Source organism: Amblyraja radiata, chromosome 17 (genome assembly GCF_010909765.2).
Source record: "Amblyraja radiata isolate CabotCenter1 chromosome 17, sAmbRad1.1.pri, whole genome shotgun sequence".
Taxonomy (NCBI): Eukaryota; Metazoa; Chordata; class Chondrichthyes; order Rajiformes; family Rajidae; genus Amblyraja; species Amblyraja radiata.
The window spans coordinates 43,564,111-43,585,372 of NC_045972.1; the positions used below are offsets into that span (position 1 = coordinate 43,564,111).

At 46.6% G+C, this 21,262-nt stretch overlaps 1 protein-coding gene across 3 annotated transcripts in view; it reads right to left on the reverse strand.

Moving 5' to 3' along the window:
- The window catches only part of rbl2 (RB transcriptional corepressor like 2), an 87,803-nt gene that overhangs the window by 59,985 nt on the left and 6,556 nt on the right, over nt 1-21,262 (reverse strand). Inside the window, exons 1-2 of one of the 3 annotated variants that reach the window (XM_033036331.1) lie at nt 11,323-11,488; nt 585-713 (exon numbers count right to left, since the gene is read on the reverse strand). In XM_033036331.1, the coding sequence (XP_032892222.1) occupies nt 585-702 (118 nt within the window). In that variant the 5' untranslated portion in view covers nt 703-713; nt 11,323-11,488. Of the gene's footprint in view, nt 1-584; nt 714-1,622; nt 1,755-11,322; nt 11,489-21,262 lie in introns of those variants that run through there. The other 2 variants (XM_033036332.1, XM_033036330.1) reach the window with 2 other exon arrangements.

Here is a 21,262-nt window from a genome sequence, read left to right on the forward strand (position 1 = left end):
CCATAGCATGGGTCATTATTGCTATGGGTACAGAAACACTCTCGCTTCCCACATAATTTTTCCCTACAAAATATACAGGTTGCAAGGAAATTTCTAAAGGCATTTTGTACCCAGTTTGTACGCACCAGATTAAAAAGAAATTCTTGATAAACGCTGTTACCATCATTCCCACTTCAGAATTAACGTTAAAATTTCAACTGAAATATCTCCTGACCAAATCAGTGGTAAGCAGCGGCCGCTATCAGGGCGGGCGGGGTGCGGGAGGAGGAAGAGGTGGAGCCGCTGCCACTGCTGCTGTGCGGGCCCATCATCTGCTCCGATCCTCCGTCACCACTACAGCCGTCGCCTTTTCTCCAGAGCTGCCTGACCCGCTGAGTTACTCCAGTTTTTTGTATCAATCTTCGGTATAAACCAGTTACTGCAGTGCCAAGCCGAGCAAAATGACTCGGCATTTAGGTTGCCCGGCAGCACTTTAGGTGGCCATTGGCACCCGGGCAACAGTTAATTTCGAGCCCTGATTTTATACCTCTGATCTACTTCAGACAAAATGTGAGCTGAAGACCACAGCTTCAGAAAAGACCTACCTTTGAAAGCAGGATTCAACAAATCTTTCCGGTGCGAGCAAAGCAAAGCATTCCCATAGACCAGATCGAGTACACACAGCAGGAGGTGATAGGAGTTAACAAGATCATCACTGATCATTGGAAAGTTTCCTAGAGAAAAAAGAGACAACATTTAACATTGCAAATACATTTTGTACCCCAATATTTTCATCATGTCTTGATAATTTGTTTACCTTGTCGGTTTATTTGATTTGACATATATGTGGGCCAAGTAGGGTGTAGGTATATATAGGGTGGCACGGTGTCACAGCGGTAGAGTGGCTGCCTTACAGCGCAAGAGGCCCAGGTTCGATCCCAACTACGGGTGCTGTCCGTACAGAGTTAGAAAGTTCTCCCTTTGACCACGTGGGTTTTCTCCAGGTGTTCTGGTTTCCACCCACCCTCCAAAGACGTACATGTTTGTAGATTAGTTGACTTTTGTAAATTGTCCCTAGTGTGTAGGATCCTGCTAGTTGACAGGTGATTGCTGCTCAGCACGGACTTGGTGGGCCGAAGGGCCTGTTTCAACACTGTATATCAAAAGTCTAAAAGCCTAAAGTGCAAGATTAACTCAGCGGGTCAGGCAGCACCTGTGGAGGGAGAGGAGAGACAACATTGGGGGGGTTGGATCGGGACACGGCTTTGTAAAAGTGTCCTGACCCCAAATGTCATGTTTCTACTGAGTTGTGTAGTTTAGATTATTGTCACATGTACCAAGGTACAGTGAAAAGCATTTGTTGCGTGCTAACCACCAGAACCAGAACCTATAACCAGAGAAGGAATAGGTGATGTTTCGGGTCGGAACCCTTCTTCAACCTGTAAGATAGAGTTACTCCAGTACTTTATGCTTTTCCCCCCCCATAAACCAGCATCTGCAGTTCCTTGTGTATTTTAACTCCAAAAGACAAAGAATCAATTGCAAATGCTGACCCAAGACATCTACTGCTTTTTAACCATACGAGTTACTGCATTATTCACAAAACTGAAAATCATCTTTCTAAAATATTAAGTTCCACTCACATAACCTGTTTTGTTCACTTATTAGCGAGTCTCATTAAAATCACCACTGTTACGAGTTAACAGTTCAGAAAGTTTCCATGATGTGCTCTGGTGTTCAGGTTGCAACTGGCATTTGCCTTTTACTGATCATTTCCTTCGTCTCCACGGACTGTAAAATTCCACTACGGAGCTCAGAAAAATAAACCACCCATCAACACGAAGCGTCACTGGATATCTGCCTTCTTCATGACCACAAGCATTTCAACTATCCACACTGGCAACAAGGGTGGAACTGAGCTATTTTATTTTCGACGTTTGACCAGGCACAACCTGCTCTTGCATAGAAAAAAAAATTCCACTCCACTCTCCTTAAACCAATGCCCTTTTGTTTTTGTTTTTGATACGTCCACAATACAATAACACTTTTGCAACATACGAGGAATTTCATTCGCCAAGTTAGTCGCACAAATAAAAAGCAACGGAGCACACAAAATACATTTTAACATGAACATCCACCACAGTGACTCCTCCACATTCCTCACTGTGATGGAAGGAGATTTGGGCCCTCCGCGCCAGGGCGATCAAGCTCCTGCATCGGGAGGGAATCTTAGCTCCGCTGCGCCAGCGATCTGACCAGTCGACGTCGTGCAGCTTCCAGGATCTCCCGACTCGGTCTCTCCCGAGACAGCGAGCCCTCGATGGTAAAATCTGCAGACAAGGGATCGGCCCCGTTGGTAAGTCCACGCCCAGCGGTGGAGCTCGGTCAGTCCAGAGCGAGGCCTCCAGCTCCATGATGTTCGGCCACAGACCCCACCCCTCACATAAACCAAACCAGAGAACATTTACACAAACTTTTAAAACACACAAAAAATAATTAAAAAAGACAAAAAAACAGACAGACTGTTGGCGAGGCTGCCAAACGTACGGTGGTTCAATGGCAAAAAGATTCTATCAACCCCATCACCACGGGTGGCGCAGCGGTAGAGTTGCAGCCTTACAGCACCAGAGACCCGGGTTCGATCCTGACTACGGGTGATGTCTGTATGGAGTTTATACCTTCTCCCCGTGACCTGCGTGGGTTTCCTCCGGCTACTCCGGTTTCCTCCCACATCCACATGCAGGATTGCAGGTGAATTGGCTTCGGTAAAATTGCAAATTGTCCCGCAAGATAGTGCTGGAGTACTGAGTCGTCGCGGACTTGGTGGGCTGAGTACAGTAAGATTAAGTGTAGTAAGATTTTTAATGAACTGTATGCAAAAGAGGGATTTCACTGTACCTAAGTAGCTGAGACAATAAAGTACCATTGAACGGCGAACAAGAATTTTGTTGAGAATCCCCTTTACATGTCACAAAATAAAACACCATTAAACCATCAAATCTAAAACCAGACAGCATAGAGTTCATGTGTAGGAAGTAACTGCAGATGCTGGTTTATATCGAAGATAGACACAAAATGCTGGAGTAACTCAGCGGGACAGGCAGCATCTCTGGGGAGAAGGAATAGAAACATAGAAACATAGAAATTAGGTGCAGGAGTAGGCCATTCGGCCCTTCGAGCCTGCACCGCCATTCAATATGATCATGGCTGATCATCCAACTCAGTATCCTGTACCTGCCTTCTCTCCATACCCTCTGATCCCCTTAGCCACAAGGGCCACATCTAACTCCCTCTTAAATATAGCCAATGAACTGGCCTCGACTACCCTCTGTGGCAGAGAGTTCCAGAAATTCACCACTCTCTGTGTGAAAAAAGTTCTTCTCATCTCGGTTTTAAAGGATTTCCCCCTTATCCTTAAGCTGTGACCCCTTGTCCTGGACTTCCCCAACATCGGGAGCAATCTTCCTGCATCTAGCCTGTCCAACCCCTTAAGAATTTTATAAGTTTCTATAAGATCCCCTCTCAATCTCCTAAATTCTAGAGAGTATAAACCAAGTCTATCCAGTCTTTCTTCATAAGACAGTCCTGATATCCCAGGAATCAGTCTGGTGAACCTTCTCTGCACTCCCTCCAGGGCAATAATGTCCTTCCTCAGATTTGGAGACCAATGGGTGACGTTTCGGGTCGAGAACCTTCTTCAGTCTGAAACGTCACCCATTCCTTCTCTCCAGAGGTGCTGCCTGTCCCGCTGAGTTACTAACGTAGAGTTAAGGTAGGTTGAGAGGGGATTTGAGAAAGAACCTTTGCTACCCGGCTGGGCAGACTGTGAAACACCATGAATGCGTAGTGGAAGCAAGCAGCCCCACAACATTTAACATCTAGTCAAGCACTTGAATTACCATGGCATAGAAGGCCAAATGGGCTTTGTGTAGATTGGTACGATGGTCGGCACGGACATGGTGGTTCAAAGAGCCACTTTCTGTCCTGTAGGACTATGACAAATTGGTCAGTGCCGATATAAAAACTGAACCAATCCAGCACATTGTACAAACAAGGAACTGAAGAAGGGTTCCGACCAGCAATGTCAACCATTTCTCCTGACCTGTTGAGTTACTCCAGCATTTTATTTCTATCTAAGGAACTACAGGCGCTGGTTTACAAATAAGGACACCAGTCTGAAGAAGGGTCCAGACCCGCGTGAATGATCAGCCATGATCACAATGAATGGCGATGCGTGCTCAATAGGCAATAGACAATAGGTGCAGGAGTAGGCCATTTGGCCCTTTGAGACAGCACCGCCATTCAATGTGATCATGGCTGATCATCCCCAATCAGTACCCCGTTCCTGCCTTCTCCCCATATCCCCTGACTCCGCTATTTTTAAGAGCCCTATCTAGCTCTCTCTTGAAAGCATCCAGAGAACCCGCCTCCACCGCCCTCTGAGGCAGAGAATTCCACACTCACCACTCTTGTGAGAAAAAGTGTTTCCTTGTCCCCGTTCTTATAGGGCCGAATGGCCTACTCCTGCACCTATTGTCTATTGACCCGAAACGTCACCCATTCATTCTCGCCTGTCCCGCTGAGTTACTCCAGCATTTTGTGTCTATCTCCGGTTTAAACCAGCATCAAGTGTCCATCGCTGCTCCGTTCCACTGCAGTCCGCGTCCGATCCACGTGCTCGGCCTCTTACAGTGGCGCCCGATCCATTCGAGATCTGGGCCGTTGCAGGGCCTTTAATCAACGGCAGAGGCTTGTTTTTCGTACCCAAGACCCCACCACTCTTCCTGCTACGGTCCTGAACCACCAACATTAAAGGTAATCCAAGCTCAATAAACCAATGCTTCCATTAACACGACACGGTTTTAAATGGCCTTATATTGAGTTGAGCTGATTGTCACGTGTACCGTGTTGCGTGTTATCCAGTCTGCAGAAATACAGTCTACATCACACGGGTCATTCCTACATTTAGACACAGTCTGATGTAAATAAAGTAGAATGAAAGGAATATCCCTCTTTGTCCACTATCAACCGTGGCCCAGACATATGCTGACTGCAGATGCAGTTCAAAGCGGGAACGGGGAAATCAGATACCATTTCCTCTTTGTTGTGCTTTGGAATTAAATATTCCCCAGAAACAGCCAAGATTAGAAACCTACTCTGCCACTAATAGTGATTAAATTGAGTTTATGATACAAGAACACATACATGCAACTTGTCTTCAAATGGCATGAAAAATAATCAGGTGGCTATAATAACAATCATGTACCACGCATGTAAATCAAAATGAATCAAGTATACTCACAGAAATCTTGTATATTTACTGTAATTACTCTCCAGTGCCCTAGAGCCTCAGATTACAAAAGGTTTTTACAGGAAGTTATAGGAGGCATCATGTGGACATGTCCAGACACGTTGAGCGTGTGTTGCTGCTGTGCTCAGTGATGGAAAGGGTGGCAGCGGAGAAACGGTACAGCAGTCATACCCCAGTAGTTCAAGTATCAAGAGTGTTTTATTGTCATGTGTCCCAGATAGAACAATGACATTCTTATTTGCAGCAGCACACCACAATATGCAAACATGGCACTCTCTAAATATGATAGATGAGGAAAAAGTTCAGTGTGTGTATATATATCTATATATATATACAGACACACACACACACACACATATATACAGACACATACATATACACACACGCACACATATATATACACACACACACACACACGTATATATACAAACACACATATATACCAACACACACATATATATATATATATACACACACCACACACTTATACACACGCGCACGCACACACACAGTTACTACTGACGTTTCCTCTCCACAGGCTAAGGATCCTCAAAGGTATTCTACCAATTTCAGCTTTCGTTTATTCTCAAAATTTTACCCCAAGGAAATAATTCATCTTTGGTTGCCACTGCCCCATGACTTCCTGATACAAACCAAAGTGAATTGTTGATGAGGCACTGAGGGAATAAACATAGCTGCAAGATCTTCGGTTTCCTCCCACACTCCAAAGACGTGCAGATTTGTAGGTTTGGTACAAATGTAAAATTATCGCTGGTGTGTGCAGGATAGTGTTAATGTGCGGGGATCACTGGTCGGTGCGGACTCGGTGGGCCGAAGGGCCTGTATCACTAAACTAAACTAAATTTCTACAAGCGCCATCAAAATGCAGGAAACAAAGAGATTTGATGTTTAAATAACCACTACGTTTTTGCTTCTAACAATTTGATGGATGTGGTCTTTAAGGTTATTGCTGACTATATTATAATATTTTAATGGAATGGATTTAGCGGTTCAAATCCCCACCAAGAGCAGCATAATTCATTTATAGTCAATAACACTGCAGTCCGAAACAGTTCATTAATTCTAGAAAATAATCACGATTACATTCAAAATAAATTATTCACTCACTGTCAAAGATAAGGGCCTACAAATCAGCTCGTACAAATTCGAAGTTGAAAAACATGATCAGTTCAGTTCAGTTGTGAGATACAGTGCGGAAACAGGCCCTTCGGCCCATCAAGTCGGTGGCGACCAGAGATCCCCGCACTATCCTACACACTAGGGGCAGTTTACATTTGGCAATTAACCTGCAAACCTGCACGTTTTTGGAGTGTGGGAGGAAACCGGAGCACACGGGGAAAACCCACGCGATCACAGGGAGAACTGCAAACTCCGTACAGACAGCATCCCTAGTCAGGATCGAGCCGGGGCCCCTGGCGCTGTGAGGCAGCAGCTCTACCCGCTGTGCCACCCTCTAATTCGCCTCATAATTGTTTGAGACCTGGCCTGCTACACTGATGATCATCTGCAAACTTGCAAGTGGACAGAGCAGAAGGTACACAAAAATGCTGGAGAAACTCAGCGGGTGCAGCAGCATCTATGGGGTGAAGGAAATAGGCAACGTTTCGGGCCAAAACCCTTGAAACGTTGCCTATTTCCTTCGCTCCATAGATGCTGCTGCACCCGCTGAGTTCCTCCAGCATTTTTGTGTACCTTCGATTTTCCAGCATCTGCAGTTCCTTCTTAAAGGACTTAGAGCAGAATTTGGTTGCAGGGTCATGAGTGTGCAGGAAGTATTATAAGGCGCTGAGATCACAGCTTTGCAGGGAACTGGCGCGGAAACTGAGAGACCTTACTTCCTCACAGACAATCAGATTCTATTAATTCTCTTTACTCTTGAACCAGCCTATTTCAATGGCCAATAGTCAAGTTGAATTCTTTGTACACTGAAATATGTGACCTCAATTGATCCCATGTGTGGCTTGGAAGCGCAGGGGACTGAGGTATGTGGATCATACACAGGCAGATTAGATCATTGTAACTTGGCATCATGTTTAGCACAAACATGATGGGCCGAAGGGCCCGTTCCTGTGCTGTACTGTGTGCTACAATTGGACTGATTAAGTTTGAGTGTCGTGTGTACCGAGGTACAGTGAAAAGCTTTTGTTGTGTGCTAACCAGTCAGCGAAAAGACAATACAATCGAGCCATTCACAGTGTGCAGATACACGATTAAGGGAATAACGTTTAGTCCAAGGTAAAGCCAGCAAAGTCCAATCAAAGATAGCCCTAGAGTCTCCAATGAGGTACTACTGTAGATAGTAGTTCAGGACTGCTAACAGAACCTTTATGATTAGTACCGGGCGGCACAGTGGCGCAGCGGTAGAGTCGCTGTCTTATAGTGCTTGCAGCGCCGGAGGTCCCGGTTCAATCCTGACTGTGGATTCTGTCTGTACGGAGTTTGTACGTTCTCCCCGTGATCTGCGTGGGTTTTCACTGAGATCTTCGGTTTCCTCCCACTCTCCACAGACGTGCGGGTTTGTAGGTTAATTAGCTGCAAGCGATTAAGTGTAAATTGTCTCCAGTGTGTGTAGGATTGTGTTAATGTGCGGGGATTGCTGGTCAGTACAGACTCGCTGGGCCGAAGGGTCGACACAAAAATGCTGGTGTAAAGGGGCCTGCCCCACTTAACGATTTTGCCAGCGTTGTATCAGTGTCCCAAAAGATTTTGAATATTTCAAAATCCAGCGGCGATAAAAAAAAATGGTGCGACACTTGAAAAACACCGCGCGTCAAACGTCATCACGCCGCGTCAAACATCATCACGCCGCGTCACGCCGCGTATTTTCCGCTGACCTGATACATTAGTCAATGATGCCGGCAGTTGCCGAAAAAATCGCCACGTGGGACAGGCCCTTAACTCAGTGGTTGAGGCAGCATCTCTAGAGAGAAGGAATGGGTGACGTTTCGGGTCGAGACCCTTCTGCAGACTGATGACAGGAGAGGGGGCAGGACAGAGATAGAATGTAGTCGGAGACAGTAAGACTAGTGGGAGAACTAGTGGGAAGGGGGAGGGGATGGAGAGAGAAAGCAAGGGTTATCTGAAGTTGGAGAAGTCAATGTTCATACCGCTGGGGTGTAAGCTATCCAAGCAAAATATGAGGTGCTGTTCCTCCAATTTGAGCTGGGCCTCACTCTGACAATGGAGGAGGCCCAGGACAGAAAGGTCAGATTGGGAATGGGAGGGGGAGGGGGAGGTGAAGTGCTGAGCATCCGGGAGATCGGATTTCAACCGGGGCTCCCGCAATTTCCTCTCTAGTTTCCCACAATGTCCTTGGATATATCTGATCTGGCCCTGGGATTGTGTCTAACTTCATACACGACAGTACCTTCAGTACTTCTTCGACGGTAAAACTGACTGCTCTCAAGACACTTCCGTTGCCTGCCCCAAGACCCTGTGTCCTACTGTCTTTCTCCTCAGTAAATACAGAGGAGAAATATTCATTGAGGACCTTGCCCGTCTCCTGTGACTCCACACAGAGGTGACCGCTTTGATTCCTGAGAGGTCCCACTCTCTCTCTCTTGTTATCCTTTTCCCCCTTGTATTTATGATATATTTTGGGATTGTCCTTAATGCTACCCGCCAGAGCTATCTCCTGGCCCCTTTTTGCCCATCTGATATTTTTCAGTTAGCTGAAACTCCTACAGGAATGCACTTGCTCCCAGCTGCCTATACCTGTCCCATGCATCCTTCTTGTTTTTGACCAACGCCTCAATTTCCCTCATCAGCCAAGCTTCCTTACGTTTGGCTGCTTTGCCTTTCACTCTAATGCAGACGTACACATCCTGAGCTTTTGTCAGCACACTTTTAAAAACATCCCACTTGGCTGATGTTTTTTTCCCCTCAAATAGCCTGCTCCAGTCAACTTGAGCAAGACCTCCTTTCATCCCCTCAAAGTTGGCCTTACCCCAGTTGAGCATTTTAACATGTACTAAACAGTACTCTGGAAAGAAGCTGAGAGGGAGGAAGAACAGTTTTGTGATGTTTGCTAATGGGGTCCAGGGACAATTTTCCTGGACATTTCCCAGTGCTTTGGCTGAAGGGGTACATTGGATTGGAGTGTAAGCTTTGTATTTTCCAAAGTATCTACAAATGCCATTTAAATAACTGTCTGAAGCTTTAAGATAGACACAAAATGTTGGAGTAACTCAGCAGGACAGGAGGCATCTCTGGAGAGAAGGAATGGGTGGCGTTTCGGGTCGAGACCCTGCTTCAGACTGAGAGTCAGGGGAAAGGGAAACCGAAGGTGTGAAAACGTACAAGGAAGAAAGGAATAAAAGGGATGATAAGAACAAATCAAGGCCAGCAAGGGTGATCGAGGAAAGGTGGAGCCCACAATGGTCCATTGTTGGCTGTGGAAGTGGTGATAATGAGGGGGCACGAGGAGTGGACGAGAAAATGGGAAATAGTGGACTAGTACGAACGGGGTGATTGATGATCGGTGGGGACTCAGTGGGACGAAGGGTCTGTTGTATCTGTCAATCGTTTGTTCAACCACCAGGGCGGTATGGAGTTGAATGAGGCCTGAAAGACTTTGTTAAAACAGTTAAATGGCCAATGTTAAAACAGTTTTCCTTTAAACAGGGGAACGAGAAACCAATAGATCACCGTCAAATAAAGAACAATTCCAGCTGCAAATTTCATTTCTAGAAATTATTGTTTACATTTAATATGCGCGCTTATTTTTCTTCTCAGCAAATCCAAAGAGTTTTCAAATCTATATGCTGCTGCTGCAGTCCAAGCCATCAGAGTTGCAAGGTTCATATTTTCACAGATGTTTTGTAAGGCCAAATATTGACATTTATTATAATTTACTCATGGCTATGATGAAGATTTGGCAACCATACTGCAATTTTCAGAAAAAGTTGGGAAAAAAAAAGCTTTCCGTTTATTCAGTTCCCTGTTAAAAACCTGCTGGAAATCAATGATTGGAAGTCTATTGTTACTCCATTCTTCTCTCCCCCCCCAAGCAGTGCCTGGCAAATTACTTTAAAAGATGTTACTGCCTGATCCATTCTCTCAGATGCATTAAAAAGAAAGCTCTGGAGTGCTTTTAAATATTCTCCCCCTGCTGCAGATTTTCTTGTTTAAAATACAAAATGCCTGCTTCATCTGAAACAAGATTTCATTGCAAGTGGAAACTCACTTAAAGCGGAGGTAAAGTATCTATTCAAAGCCGACATTATTAACCCTCAACGACTCACTCAAGTTGCAAAAATACCATTTTATCATAAAGTAGAATTGTATGTTAGTTTAGTTTAGAGATACAGCGCGGAAACAGCCCTTCAGCCCACCACCTCTACGCCGACCAGCGATCCCCTCACACTAAAGGGCCTGTCCCACTTGGCAAATTTTTCAGCGACTGCCGGCATCATTGACTGACGTATCTCCCCTCTCTCCCCACACCCTAGTCATCCTTCTAATTCCACTGTCCACATCCCTGTAAGCTTGTCATTAGCACATCTTCCCCAGGTTTGGCCATCGTCGACTCCACCCTTCCTGAAGTCATCTGTTGCTGGACCTGTTTTGTTCTGGCCTTTTTCGTCTCAAGATTCCCCCCCACTTCCTTCACCTCTATCTTTCACTCTGAAGGGCTCCAATCTGAAACGTCACCTATTCCTTTTCTCCAGAGATGCTACCTGACCCTCTGAGTTACTCCAGCATTTGAGTCTATCCGTTAGACACAGGTCTGCAATTTAGTTTAGTTTTGGGATACCACACAGAAACAGGCCCTTCGGCCCACTGAGTCCGCACCGACCAGAGATCCCCGCACACTAACACTATCCAGAGGAAACCAGAGAAATCCACACGGGAGAACATACAAACTACGTATATGCAGCACCTGTAGTCAGAGACAAACCCGGGTCTCCGGTGCTGTAAGGCAGCAATTCTACCGCTGCGCCACCGTGCCGCCCAAATAGAGAGGATAGACTGGGTGATACCTTTTGCAAGCTTGAGGTACAGTTCCTTACCTCAGCAAAAGTTGTTTGCAAGCCCTGTAGGATATTAAATGCACTGAACTTGGGCTTATCGTTCCAACTTCTCCTCCAAGCCGGAGGCTGGATCAGCTTTGGCGATTCGACTGTGAAGCTGGGAGAGGTAAAGAGCAGCTCAGCCTCTGCCTGACTGAAGGCCACAAGTGGCATAATCCTGAGCAGGGAGTGAGCAAGCCTGCACAGGTCGGTACAAATCCCTGGATACACAATTATCCATCGCTGCATAGACCACATAGGTTCCAGCATGTCTAAACTGCCTGTGCTTCGAGGGTCCCAGCTGCAGTCTGCTGAGGCTGGAGCAGCATACCTGGCAGATGGTGCGGATATGTCACCAAGTGCAATTAAGTCTTCAGCTGCAGTTCCAGCCAAAAGCTGGTCTCCCGATCCAAAGTCAAGAGTGTGACATTCCAAACCCTTTAGCCATGTTGATGGGATTTCTAGTGTGTAGAGGTTAGAGATACAGTGCAGAAACAGGCCCTTCGGCCCATCGAGTCCATGCCGACCAGCGATCCCCGCACGCTAAAACTATCCGGCACACACTGGGGACAATTTACAATTATACCAGAGACAATTAACCTACAAACCTGTCCGTCTTTGGAGTGTGGGAGGAAACCAGAACACCCGGAGAAAACCCACACAGATCACGGGGAGAACGTACAAATTCCGTACAGGCAGCACCTGTAGTCGGAATCGAACCCTGGTCTCTTGCGTTGTGAGGCAGCAACTCTACCGCTGCGCCACCGTGCCGCCCTCAGTGAACAAACTGCCAAGAGTTCACCAGAATGCCGCCTGCCACTGTTGCGGGCTGGAAGAGTCTGTGTACCACGTGTACATGTAGAGTGTGAGGCTGCAGCCACTGTTTCAATACCTAAAGGGGCTGCTCCTTGCCTTCTGGCTGCATTTCTCACCCACCATCCTCATCTTTGGACACCCTGTGCGTAAGGGAGATGGTAGGGCTGAAGATGTCCTGGTTGGGTTGCTCCTGGGCCTGGCCAAGCTGGCCATCCGCGAGTCAAGGCGGCAGACGATGGAGGGCTCTACCCGAGCCGGCTGCCTGCCCCTTTTCCGGGGATACGTCCGTGCCCGGGTGCGGATGGAAAGGGAATACACCGCCCTGTCTACGGGCACCCTGAGGGAGTTCCGCGACCGCTGGGCACCGAGGGGGGTTGAATGTATCCTGGACAAGGATTGTAATACAGAATGTGTAGGAAGGAACTGCAAATGCTGGTTTACACCGAAGACAGAGAGATGGAGTAACTCAGCTAGACAGGCAATGTCTCTGGAGAAAAGGAACAGGTGACGTTTCGGGTAGGGGTCTAAAGAAGTGTCTGGGCCCGAAACCTCCCATATTCCTTTCTCCAGAGATGCCGCATGACCCGCTGAGTTACTCCAGCATTTTGTGTCTATCTAAGGTTTAGAGGGATATGGGGCAAGCATGGGCAGGTGGGGAATCTTGGTCGGCATGGACAAGTTGGGCCGAAGGGCCTGTTCCTGTTCTGTATGGCTCTATCCACTTGTTCAAGCACTAAGTAGTGAAGTGGAATGGCAGTGTACAAGACAGCAGGGATCTCTTGACATTTACTTGCTCCAGGCAAAGGCAGGAATAGTTGCATCTATTCCAAATATTTACACACATATAAATACAATAGGAAAAGACAAACACCTTCATCAAGTTTGTAGGGATATGGACCCAGTGCAGGCAGGTGGGACTAGTGTAGCTGGAACATGTTGGCCGGTGTGGGCAAGTTGGGCCAAAGGGCCTGTTTCCACACTGTATCACTCTATGACTATTTTTAGTTTTGTTTAGTTTAGAGATACAGCGCGGAAACAGGCCCTTCGGCCCACCGGGTCCGCACCGGCCAGCGATCCCCACACATTAACACCATCCTATACACACCGGGACTATATTTACATTTTACCAAGCCAATTAACCTGCAAACCTGTACGTCTTTGGAGTGTGGGAGGGAACCAAAGATCCCGGAGAAAACTCACGCAGGTCACGGGGAGAACTTACAAACAATGTACAGACGGCATCCGCAATCGGGATCGAACCCGGGTCTCCGACGCTGCATTCGCTGTAAGGCAGCAACTCTACCGCTGCACCACCGTGACTGCCCTATGACTCAAGCCAAACTCATGACATGTGCAAAACCTACCAGCGGCACAGTAACAGAGACCCGAGTTCGATTCTGACCTCGGGTGCTGTCGGTGTGGAGTTTGCACGTTCTCACTGTGACGTCATGGGTTTCCTCCGGATGCTCCAGTTTCCTCCCATGTCCCCCCAAAGTCGTGGGGATTTGCAGGTTAACTGACCTCTGAAAAAAGGGCCACAAATGTGAAGGGAGTGGATGAAAGTGGGTTAACATTGAACCAATGTGAACCGGTGATCGATGGTCAGCATTGATTCGTTGGGCCGAAGGGCAGCTTTCCATGCTGTATCTCTAAACTAAATTACATCTACCCACATCCACAGCACACATACAATCTCCCAAAACAAAATGACTGAAGGCCTCACAAGTCAAGGCCTCACAAATTGTACTGGTTTTATTTCTAATTGTCCTCAATTAATTACGAAGACTTTGAGATGCCCCCACTGAATCAATTTTCTTTTAATACTCAAATCTGTGCAGAGTTGTGCGACTGCATTCGTTGGGATATGGGCCAAACGTGGGCTGGTGGGACGAGTGTAGATGGGGCATGTTGGTTAGTACGGACAGGTTGGGCTGAAGGGCCTGTTTCCACACTGTATGACTCTCGGACTCTAAGTCAGGAGATGAGGCTTTTGCCTCAGGGATCTCCGTCTATGAACTGGTCTTGGAACCACGGTACTTGGCTGGTCCAGCTAATTCTCTGGACATTGGCAACATCCAAAACATCGATGAGAATGGGCTCAGTGACTACACCACTTTAGGCAGAGAGCTTAGACTCACTCCTGTCAGAGTTGGACAGAGCCTGACACCATGAGAATATCACAAAGGAACAATATAGAAAAGGGTTAAAAAAATAAATCACAGGCAGTGATGAAAGGCAGGACAATATTGATTCTGATACCGCAGAAATACTGGATGTAACGTTTAAAATTGGGGTGGGGAGGCCAAGAAATGGGAGGGATATTGAATCCAATAATGGCATTGCATCACCCGAGGTCAAGATATTAATTTTAGGATATGAATAAGCAAATTTGCAGCTATGCATTCTAAAATGGTTTTATCATATTTTTTTTGTCAACCTAGTATTTGTGGTATGGAATTCTATTGAAAGGACATCATGCAACCAATGAAATTATTATAACTGTACCTGATTAAACATCGCAATTTCCTTTGCTAATGCTTGATAATTGAAGCAAACTCTGGATTGAGGATTTAAAGCCCTGAACCACGGTACGAGTTCATTCCAAGAGCTCTCCCGAGTTAAAAAAAAACCAAAAACTTGTGGTAAGCACGGAGAATGAACGTAGCGGGTACGTCGGAGCTCGGGGACGTCTCTTAGCGGCTCGTAACGCTAACGGCAGGTACTCGGGAAGACTCGCTAACGGCAGGTAAGCACGGGAAGACTCGTGAAGATTGTTCAACATGTTGAAAAATGTCCACGAGAGCCTCGAGTACCGACGAGTGGCCATTGCCGTAAATCTCCGAGTTCGAATCAGGGCAAACTCGGGAGAGCTCTTGGAACGAACTGGGACAGGGCTACTAAGGATTAAAAAATACTGCGGCATTGAATTTCATCCACTTATTTTCCACACAATGGATGAGGAGCAGTCTTATGATTAGGGTACAGGAGCTACTGATGTAACACAACAGAATGTGTAGGAAGGAACTGCAGATGCTGGTTTAAACTGAAGAGAGACACAAAAAGTTGGAGTAACTCAGCGGAACAGGCAGCATCTGTGGAAGAGAAGGAATAGGTGAAGTTTCGCGTCGAGACCCTTCTTTAGTCTGTGGAAGGGTCTCAACCCCGAAATGTCACCCATTCCTTCTCTCCAGAGATGCTGCCTGTCCCGTTGAGTTGCGCAACAGAAAGGATACTGTTGGCACTTCAAACACAAGTACTGACATCGTTTGGGTTATTGAGAGGGCACAGTGACCTGCAGAAAGTAATGCCAGAATCCACAGTTCTTAGAGTAAACCTTTACTGGAACCATAAACTGACATTAAGACAGAGCCTGATGCAAATCCACCCTCCATACCAATAAGCCACTCTAAAGATAATGAACAGTAGTAACACTTCATTGGTGGAGAACAAGGGACAGTTAATGATTTCCTACATTTTCAGTGATTATCTGAAGGTCACTGAAAGTAAATGGTGCCAAGTGTCTGAGAAGGAAGTGATTGCAGACAAAAGCAAAGGGTTGTCGAGACTGGTTGCCGTGACTGCCTGAGGGGCGGCTCTTGGTGCAGCGGGTAGAGCTGCTGCCTCACAGCGCCAGAGATCCGGGTTCAATCCAGGTTCAATCCAGGTCTTGGCTGCCGTCTGTGTGGAGTTTGCATGTTCTCCCTGTGGGTTTCATCCGTGTGCTCCAGTTTCCTCCCACGTACTAAACGCTTGTAGGCTAATTGGCCTCTGCAAATTGTCCCTGGTGTAAGTGGGATAATGTAGAACTAGTGTGAACGGGTGATTTAGAACGGAGACGAGGAAACACTTTTTCTCACAGAGAGTGGTGAGTCTGTGGAATTCTCTGCCTCAAGAGGGCGGTGGAGGCAGGTTCTCTGGATGCTTTCAAGAGAGAGCTGGATAGGGCTCTTAAAAATAGCGGAGTCAGGGGATATGGGGAGAAGGCAGGAACGGGGTACTGATTGGGGATGACTGATTGGGGATGAACAATGACTGATTGGGGATGATCAGCCATGATCACATTGAATGGCGGTGCTGGCTCGAAGGGCCGAATGGCCTACTCCTGCACCTATTGTCTATTGTAATCGACGGTCGGCATGGACTCGGTGGGCCAAAGGGCCTGTTTCCCTGCTGTACCTCTCAACTAATCACTTTGCCTTTACATTTGGAGTGGGTGGTGGGGGCCTGGAACGCGATGTCAGGGGTGGTGGTGGAGCAGATACAATAGTGGACTGTAAAAGACAAGGACTGGAATGATTTAAAAAAATATCCCAAGTCTATTACTGACAATGGGAAAACATTTTAGTTGTTTGCAGCTTTTTCCATGTAACCTAGTGTCGCTGATAATGAGGTGACCCTAATCCTAAACTTCATACTTCACTGCAGAGTGGCCACATATTAAAGAAAATACTCCAATCATGGCAGTAACAAAATAATTACTGTACAGGTTTTTTGCGTGTTTGGATTAAACTCTGCATTCAATGTGGGTCGCAGTCTGTGAAACATTAATTGCATTATTTAGACAGGAACCATTAGGTTAAATATCAGTGGGTTAATGTGCCCAAACATGTTATTAATTGGGTCAACAAGCAGATAATTTGATTATTCCACGGGGGCCAGCTGCCTTGATCATTTCTTAACATGAAAGTATCAACGAAAGTGGAAACTTTTAATCAGGAAACGAACAATAACGACACACTAAATCAAGTCACAAGAGTTGGAATCCGTCCGAAACCCAACAGAAAAAATAAAACACTTCAATTATTTGGCTATTTTCTTTTGCGGAATTAAAATTAATTTCCATATCCTGTTCTGGCAGTTTCTCCCGTGTAATAAAACCAGGTTGCCTTACTTCAAGAGTAAACATCAGATCTTAGAGTCACAGGGTTGTAGAACTTAGACACGGACCCTTCAGTTCCCCACATCAATGCCAACCTCCCTGCCCATCGCCAGAACCCCATTTGCCCACATTAGCTTCATATCCTTCTACGCCTTGCCTATTAAACATTGTAAATGTATCTGATTCCACCACTTCCTCTTGCTGCCAATTCTAGACACCATTGTGTTAAAATAAACGACTAAAATCCTCTTTGAAACTCCTTCCTCTCACCTTCCTATCTTTTGTTTTTGATATGCCTACCATGGCAAAAAAAAGATTCTATCAACCCTATCACTGTGAGTGGCATGGTGGCGCAGCGGTAGAGTTGCTGCCTCACAGCGCCAGGGACCCGGGATCGCTCCCGACTACGGGTGCCGTGTGTACAGAGTTTGTACCGTTCTCCCCGTGACTGCTTGGGCTTTCTCCAGGTTCCCCGGTTTCCTCCCACACTCCAAAGTAGCAGAGGTTTGTAGTATAATTGTAATCGTGGCCAGTGTGTAGAAAGGTGCAAGTGTACGGGGACCGCTGACCAGCACGGCCTCAGTGGGCCAAAAGGCCTGTTTCCACGCTGTACCTCTAAAGTCTAAAAGTAAAGCCTACACCTCACCCGAATAATTAGATCTACCTTCCCCCCAATTCAGCACTTCAACTTGGGGATCAACCTTTTCCTTATGCTAACTACCATGAAACATATAGATTGATGGTCACCATGTCCAATGTCGTCTCCAGCAACACTTGCACCACCAGCTTTGTGCCTTCTCATCCAAAATATGATTTCCAAGTCGAAACGGAACATTTGAATTTTTAACCCCTGCCGTGTCAAATTTTTATTTAACTCCAAAGCTCATGTTGGTATTTGGTTTTGTTACTGCAATGTCATTTGTTTAATTTAGTTTAGTTTAGGTTATTGATACAACATGGAAACAGGCCCTTCGGCCCACTGAGTCGGTGCCAACCAGCGATCCCCATACACGAACACTATCCTACACAATAGGGACAATTTACAATTTTTACAGAAGCCAATTGACCAACAAACCCGTACGTCTTTGAAATGTGGGAGAACCTGGGAAAACCAACGCAATCACAGGGAGAAGGTACAAACTCCGGACAGGCAGCACCCGTTGTCAGGATTGAACGGGGGTCTCGGTCGCTGTAAGGCAGCAACTCTACTGCTCTACCACCGTGCTGCACCTGAAATGCAAAGGCCACAAAATTCACCTCGAAACCAGCTAAGCTACAATGGACTAAACCAGTGGTTTGCAACCTTTTTTAGTTCATGACCCCCTTGTGATCTTTAATTTTTCTGTGGCCCCCCCCTGACATTATTAGTGGAAAAAAAGTGGCCCCCTTCATTGAACCTGTGGCCCCCTAAATCCCAAGATTTTTCTGTGGCCCCCCTGAAATTTGCCATGGCCCCAGGTTGTGAATCACTGGACTAAACCATTGGAAACGAGATGAACCCAGGGCAATATTGGACACTTTTGTGGGTTTCCAAATATCTGTACCCAATCTGACCCAACTTTACCGCAGTATCTCTGTTTCTGCTGGCACCTTTTTGCAGCATAAATTTCACCCCCCCCCCTGCAAATTTTGCATGTGATTCACAATTTATTTTCACCCCCCCCCCCCAGTGTTATTTTCAAACTCTTTAAGAAGGAACTGCAGATGCTGGAAAATCGAAGGTAGACAAAAGTGCTGGAGAAACTCAGCGGATGCTATGGAGCGAAGGAAATAGGCAACGTTTCGGGCCGAAACCCTTCTTCAGACTCTTTCAAACATCAAATATCAGAGATTTTCAAACTCACTGGACTGCAAAATGCACGCACCATTTTCACCAATCAATAATCAACATCAAAGGACAAATACTTTACTGCATTCTTGTCTTCAGTAAAATCTGTCGCTATGTAATCCCTTCAGTACAGGCTAACCCATTTATCCATGGAGGTCAAAGTCATTCACAGTTACAAAGCCCAGTCCACCACACAGAACAGACTTTTGATGTGAAGGGAAGAATTGCAGATGCTGGTTTAAATCGAAGGTTAGCACAAAATGTTGGAGTAACTCAGCGGGACAAGCGGCATCTCTGGAGATACTGCTTGTCCCGCTGAGTTACTCCAGCATTTTGTGACTACCTCCCCACCACTGACTCCATCTACACTACACGCTGCCTCGGGAAAGCAGCCAACATAATCAAGGGCCTTTTCCACCTTAACCGTTCCCTCTAAAATGATCAAAGATCATATCACAACTTTGAATTTCAATAAAGATCCAGTTGCAATTCCTGACACAAGCCAAGTTGCAGCCTTTAGATGTTCATCTTAACAAGTACATTGGATATACAATACAATACAATACCTTTTATTTGTCATTTGAACCTCACATGAGGTTCAAACGATATTTGGTTTCTGCAGCCATACAAAAAAAGAACCAAGACACACACCAACACAATTCAATTCACATAAACATCCATCACAGTGAATCTCCTCCTCACTGTGATGGAAGGCAAAGACTTGTCTCTCCCCTGCTCTCCATTCCTCTCCCGAAGTCGAGGTCAAAGCCCCCGGCGGGCGCTAGCAAGTCCGCGGCCACTCAAAGCCACGCCGGGCGATGTAGGGCCCTGCCCCGGGTCTTGATGTTGGAGCCCCCGGCGGGCGCTAGCAAGTCCGCGGCAATTTACAGCCGCGCCGGGCGTTGTAAGGCCCCCCTCCAGGTCACTCTCAACCTGTTGCCGGTGCCCCGCAAAGCGGTCTCCCACCGGGGACCCGCGAGCTCCCGGTGTCACCATCCACCGGAGTCGGGTCGCAGCAGCTCGCCCCCGCAGCTCTCCACGCTCCGAAGCCGGCCAGCTCCACGGAGGTAGGTCCACGGCTCCACAGCTCCACAGGCTCCGTGACTTGAGCCCCCAGGTCGCTCCGGTTGGAGGCCGCTCCACGGCGCTAGGCCCCAACGGCAACGGAGACCCGACAGGGAAAAAGGTCGGGTCTCCATGCAGGGAAGAGATTTAAAAGTTTCCCCCACCCACACACATTTAAAAACCCATTACAAACTAAACCCTCAACAGGACAAAAAAAACAAAAAAAAACACAGACAGACTGCAGAGGCCGCTGCGACATCGGTCGCGCCGCCCGCCCATAATAATAATATGAAAACACTTCACATTGTTTGCTAAATGGCTCGACATATTTTGTAATCAAAGGATTACCATTGTTTAATGTTCAAGCTAATATAAACAAGCTTGGGCATCCATGGTGGCACAGCGGTAGAGTTGCTGCCTAATGCCCCTGTCCCACTTAGGAAACCTGAACGGAAACCTCTGGAGACTTTGAGCCTCACTCAAGGTTTCCGTGCAGTACCCGGAGGTTTTTGTCAGTCTCACTACCTGCAACCTCCGGGAACCGCACGGAAACCTTGGGTGGGGGGCAAAGTCTCCAGAGGTTTCCGTTCAGGTTTCCTAAGTGGGACAGGGGCATTAAGCACTTGCAGCGCCGGAGACCCGGGTTCGATCTTGATTACGGGTGCTGTCTGTACGGAGTTTGTACATTCTCCCCGTGACCTGCGTGGTTTCCTCCCACACTCCAAAGATGTTCAGTTTTGTAGGTTAATTGGCTTGGTGTATGTGTAGGATAGTGTGAATGTGGGGCAGAAAGGGGGATTTGAGGCGGGGGGTGGGGGGGGGGGTAGTTGGAAGTTACCTAAAGTAGGCAAATTCAATATGAATTAAAAAAATATATAGATATTTTAAAAAGCTTGTGATAACCAATATTAAATAGGTTAATAACCTTTTCATGTAAAGGGTGGTGGGTGTATGGAACGAGTATGGTACTAGTGTGTGTAGGATAGTGTTAATGTGTGGGGATCGCTGGTCGACGAGGACTCGGTGGGCCGAAGGGCCTGTTTCCACATTGTATCCCTAAACTAAACTAAGAACTTGTATAACTCAGGCCTACAGGTTAAAGTTCTTAATTTCCTGATAGTCATCCTGAAATATCTGCCCAATAATAAAAAAGCAAGTTCTGCTATGAAACTGGACAATTTATCAAAAGGCTTTTGATTTGAGACAGAAAAATGTATTGACCTCAAGTTATTGGGGTGCGCTGCTGCATACCGATCTCAAAGTCAATAAAGTGATCAGGTTTGGTTTAGAGATAGAGTGGCTTTGATCCACCGAGTGTGCAGTAACCATCTATCACCCGCACACTAGTTCTA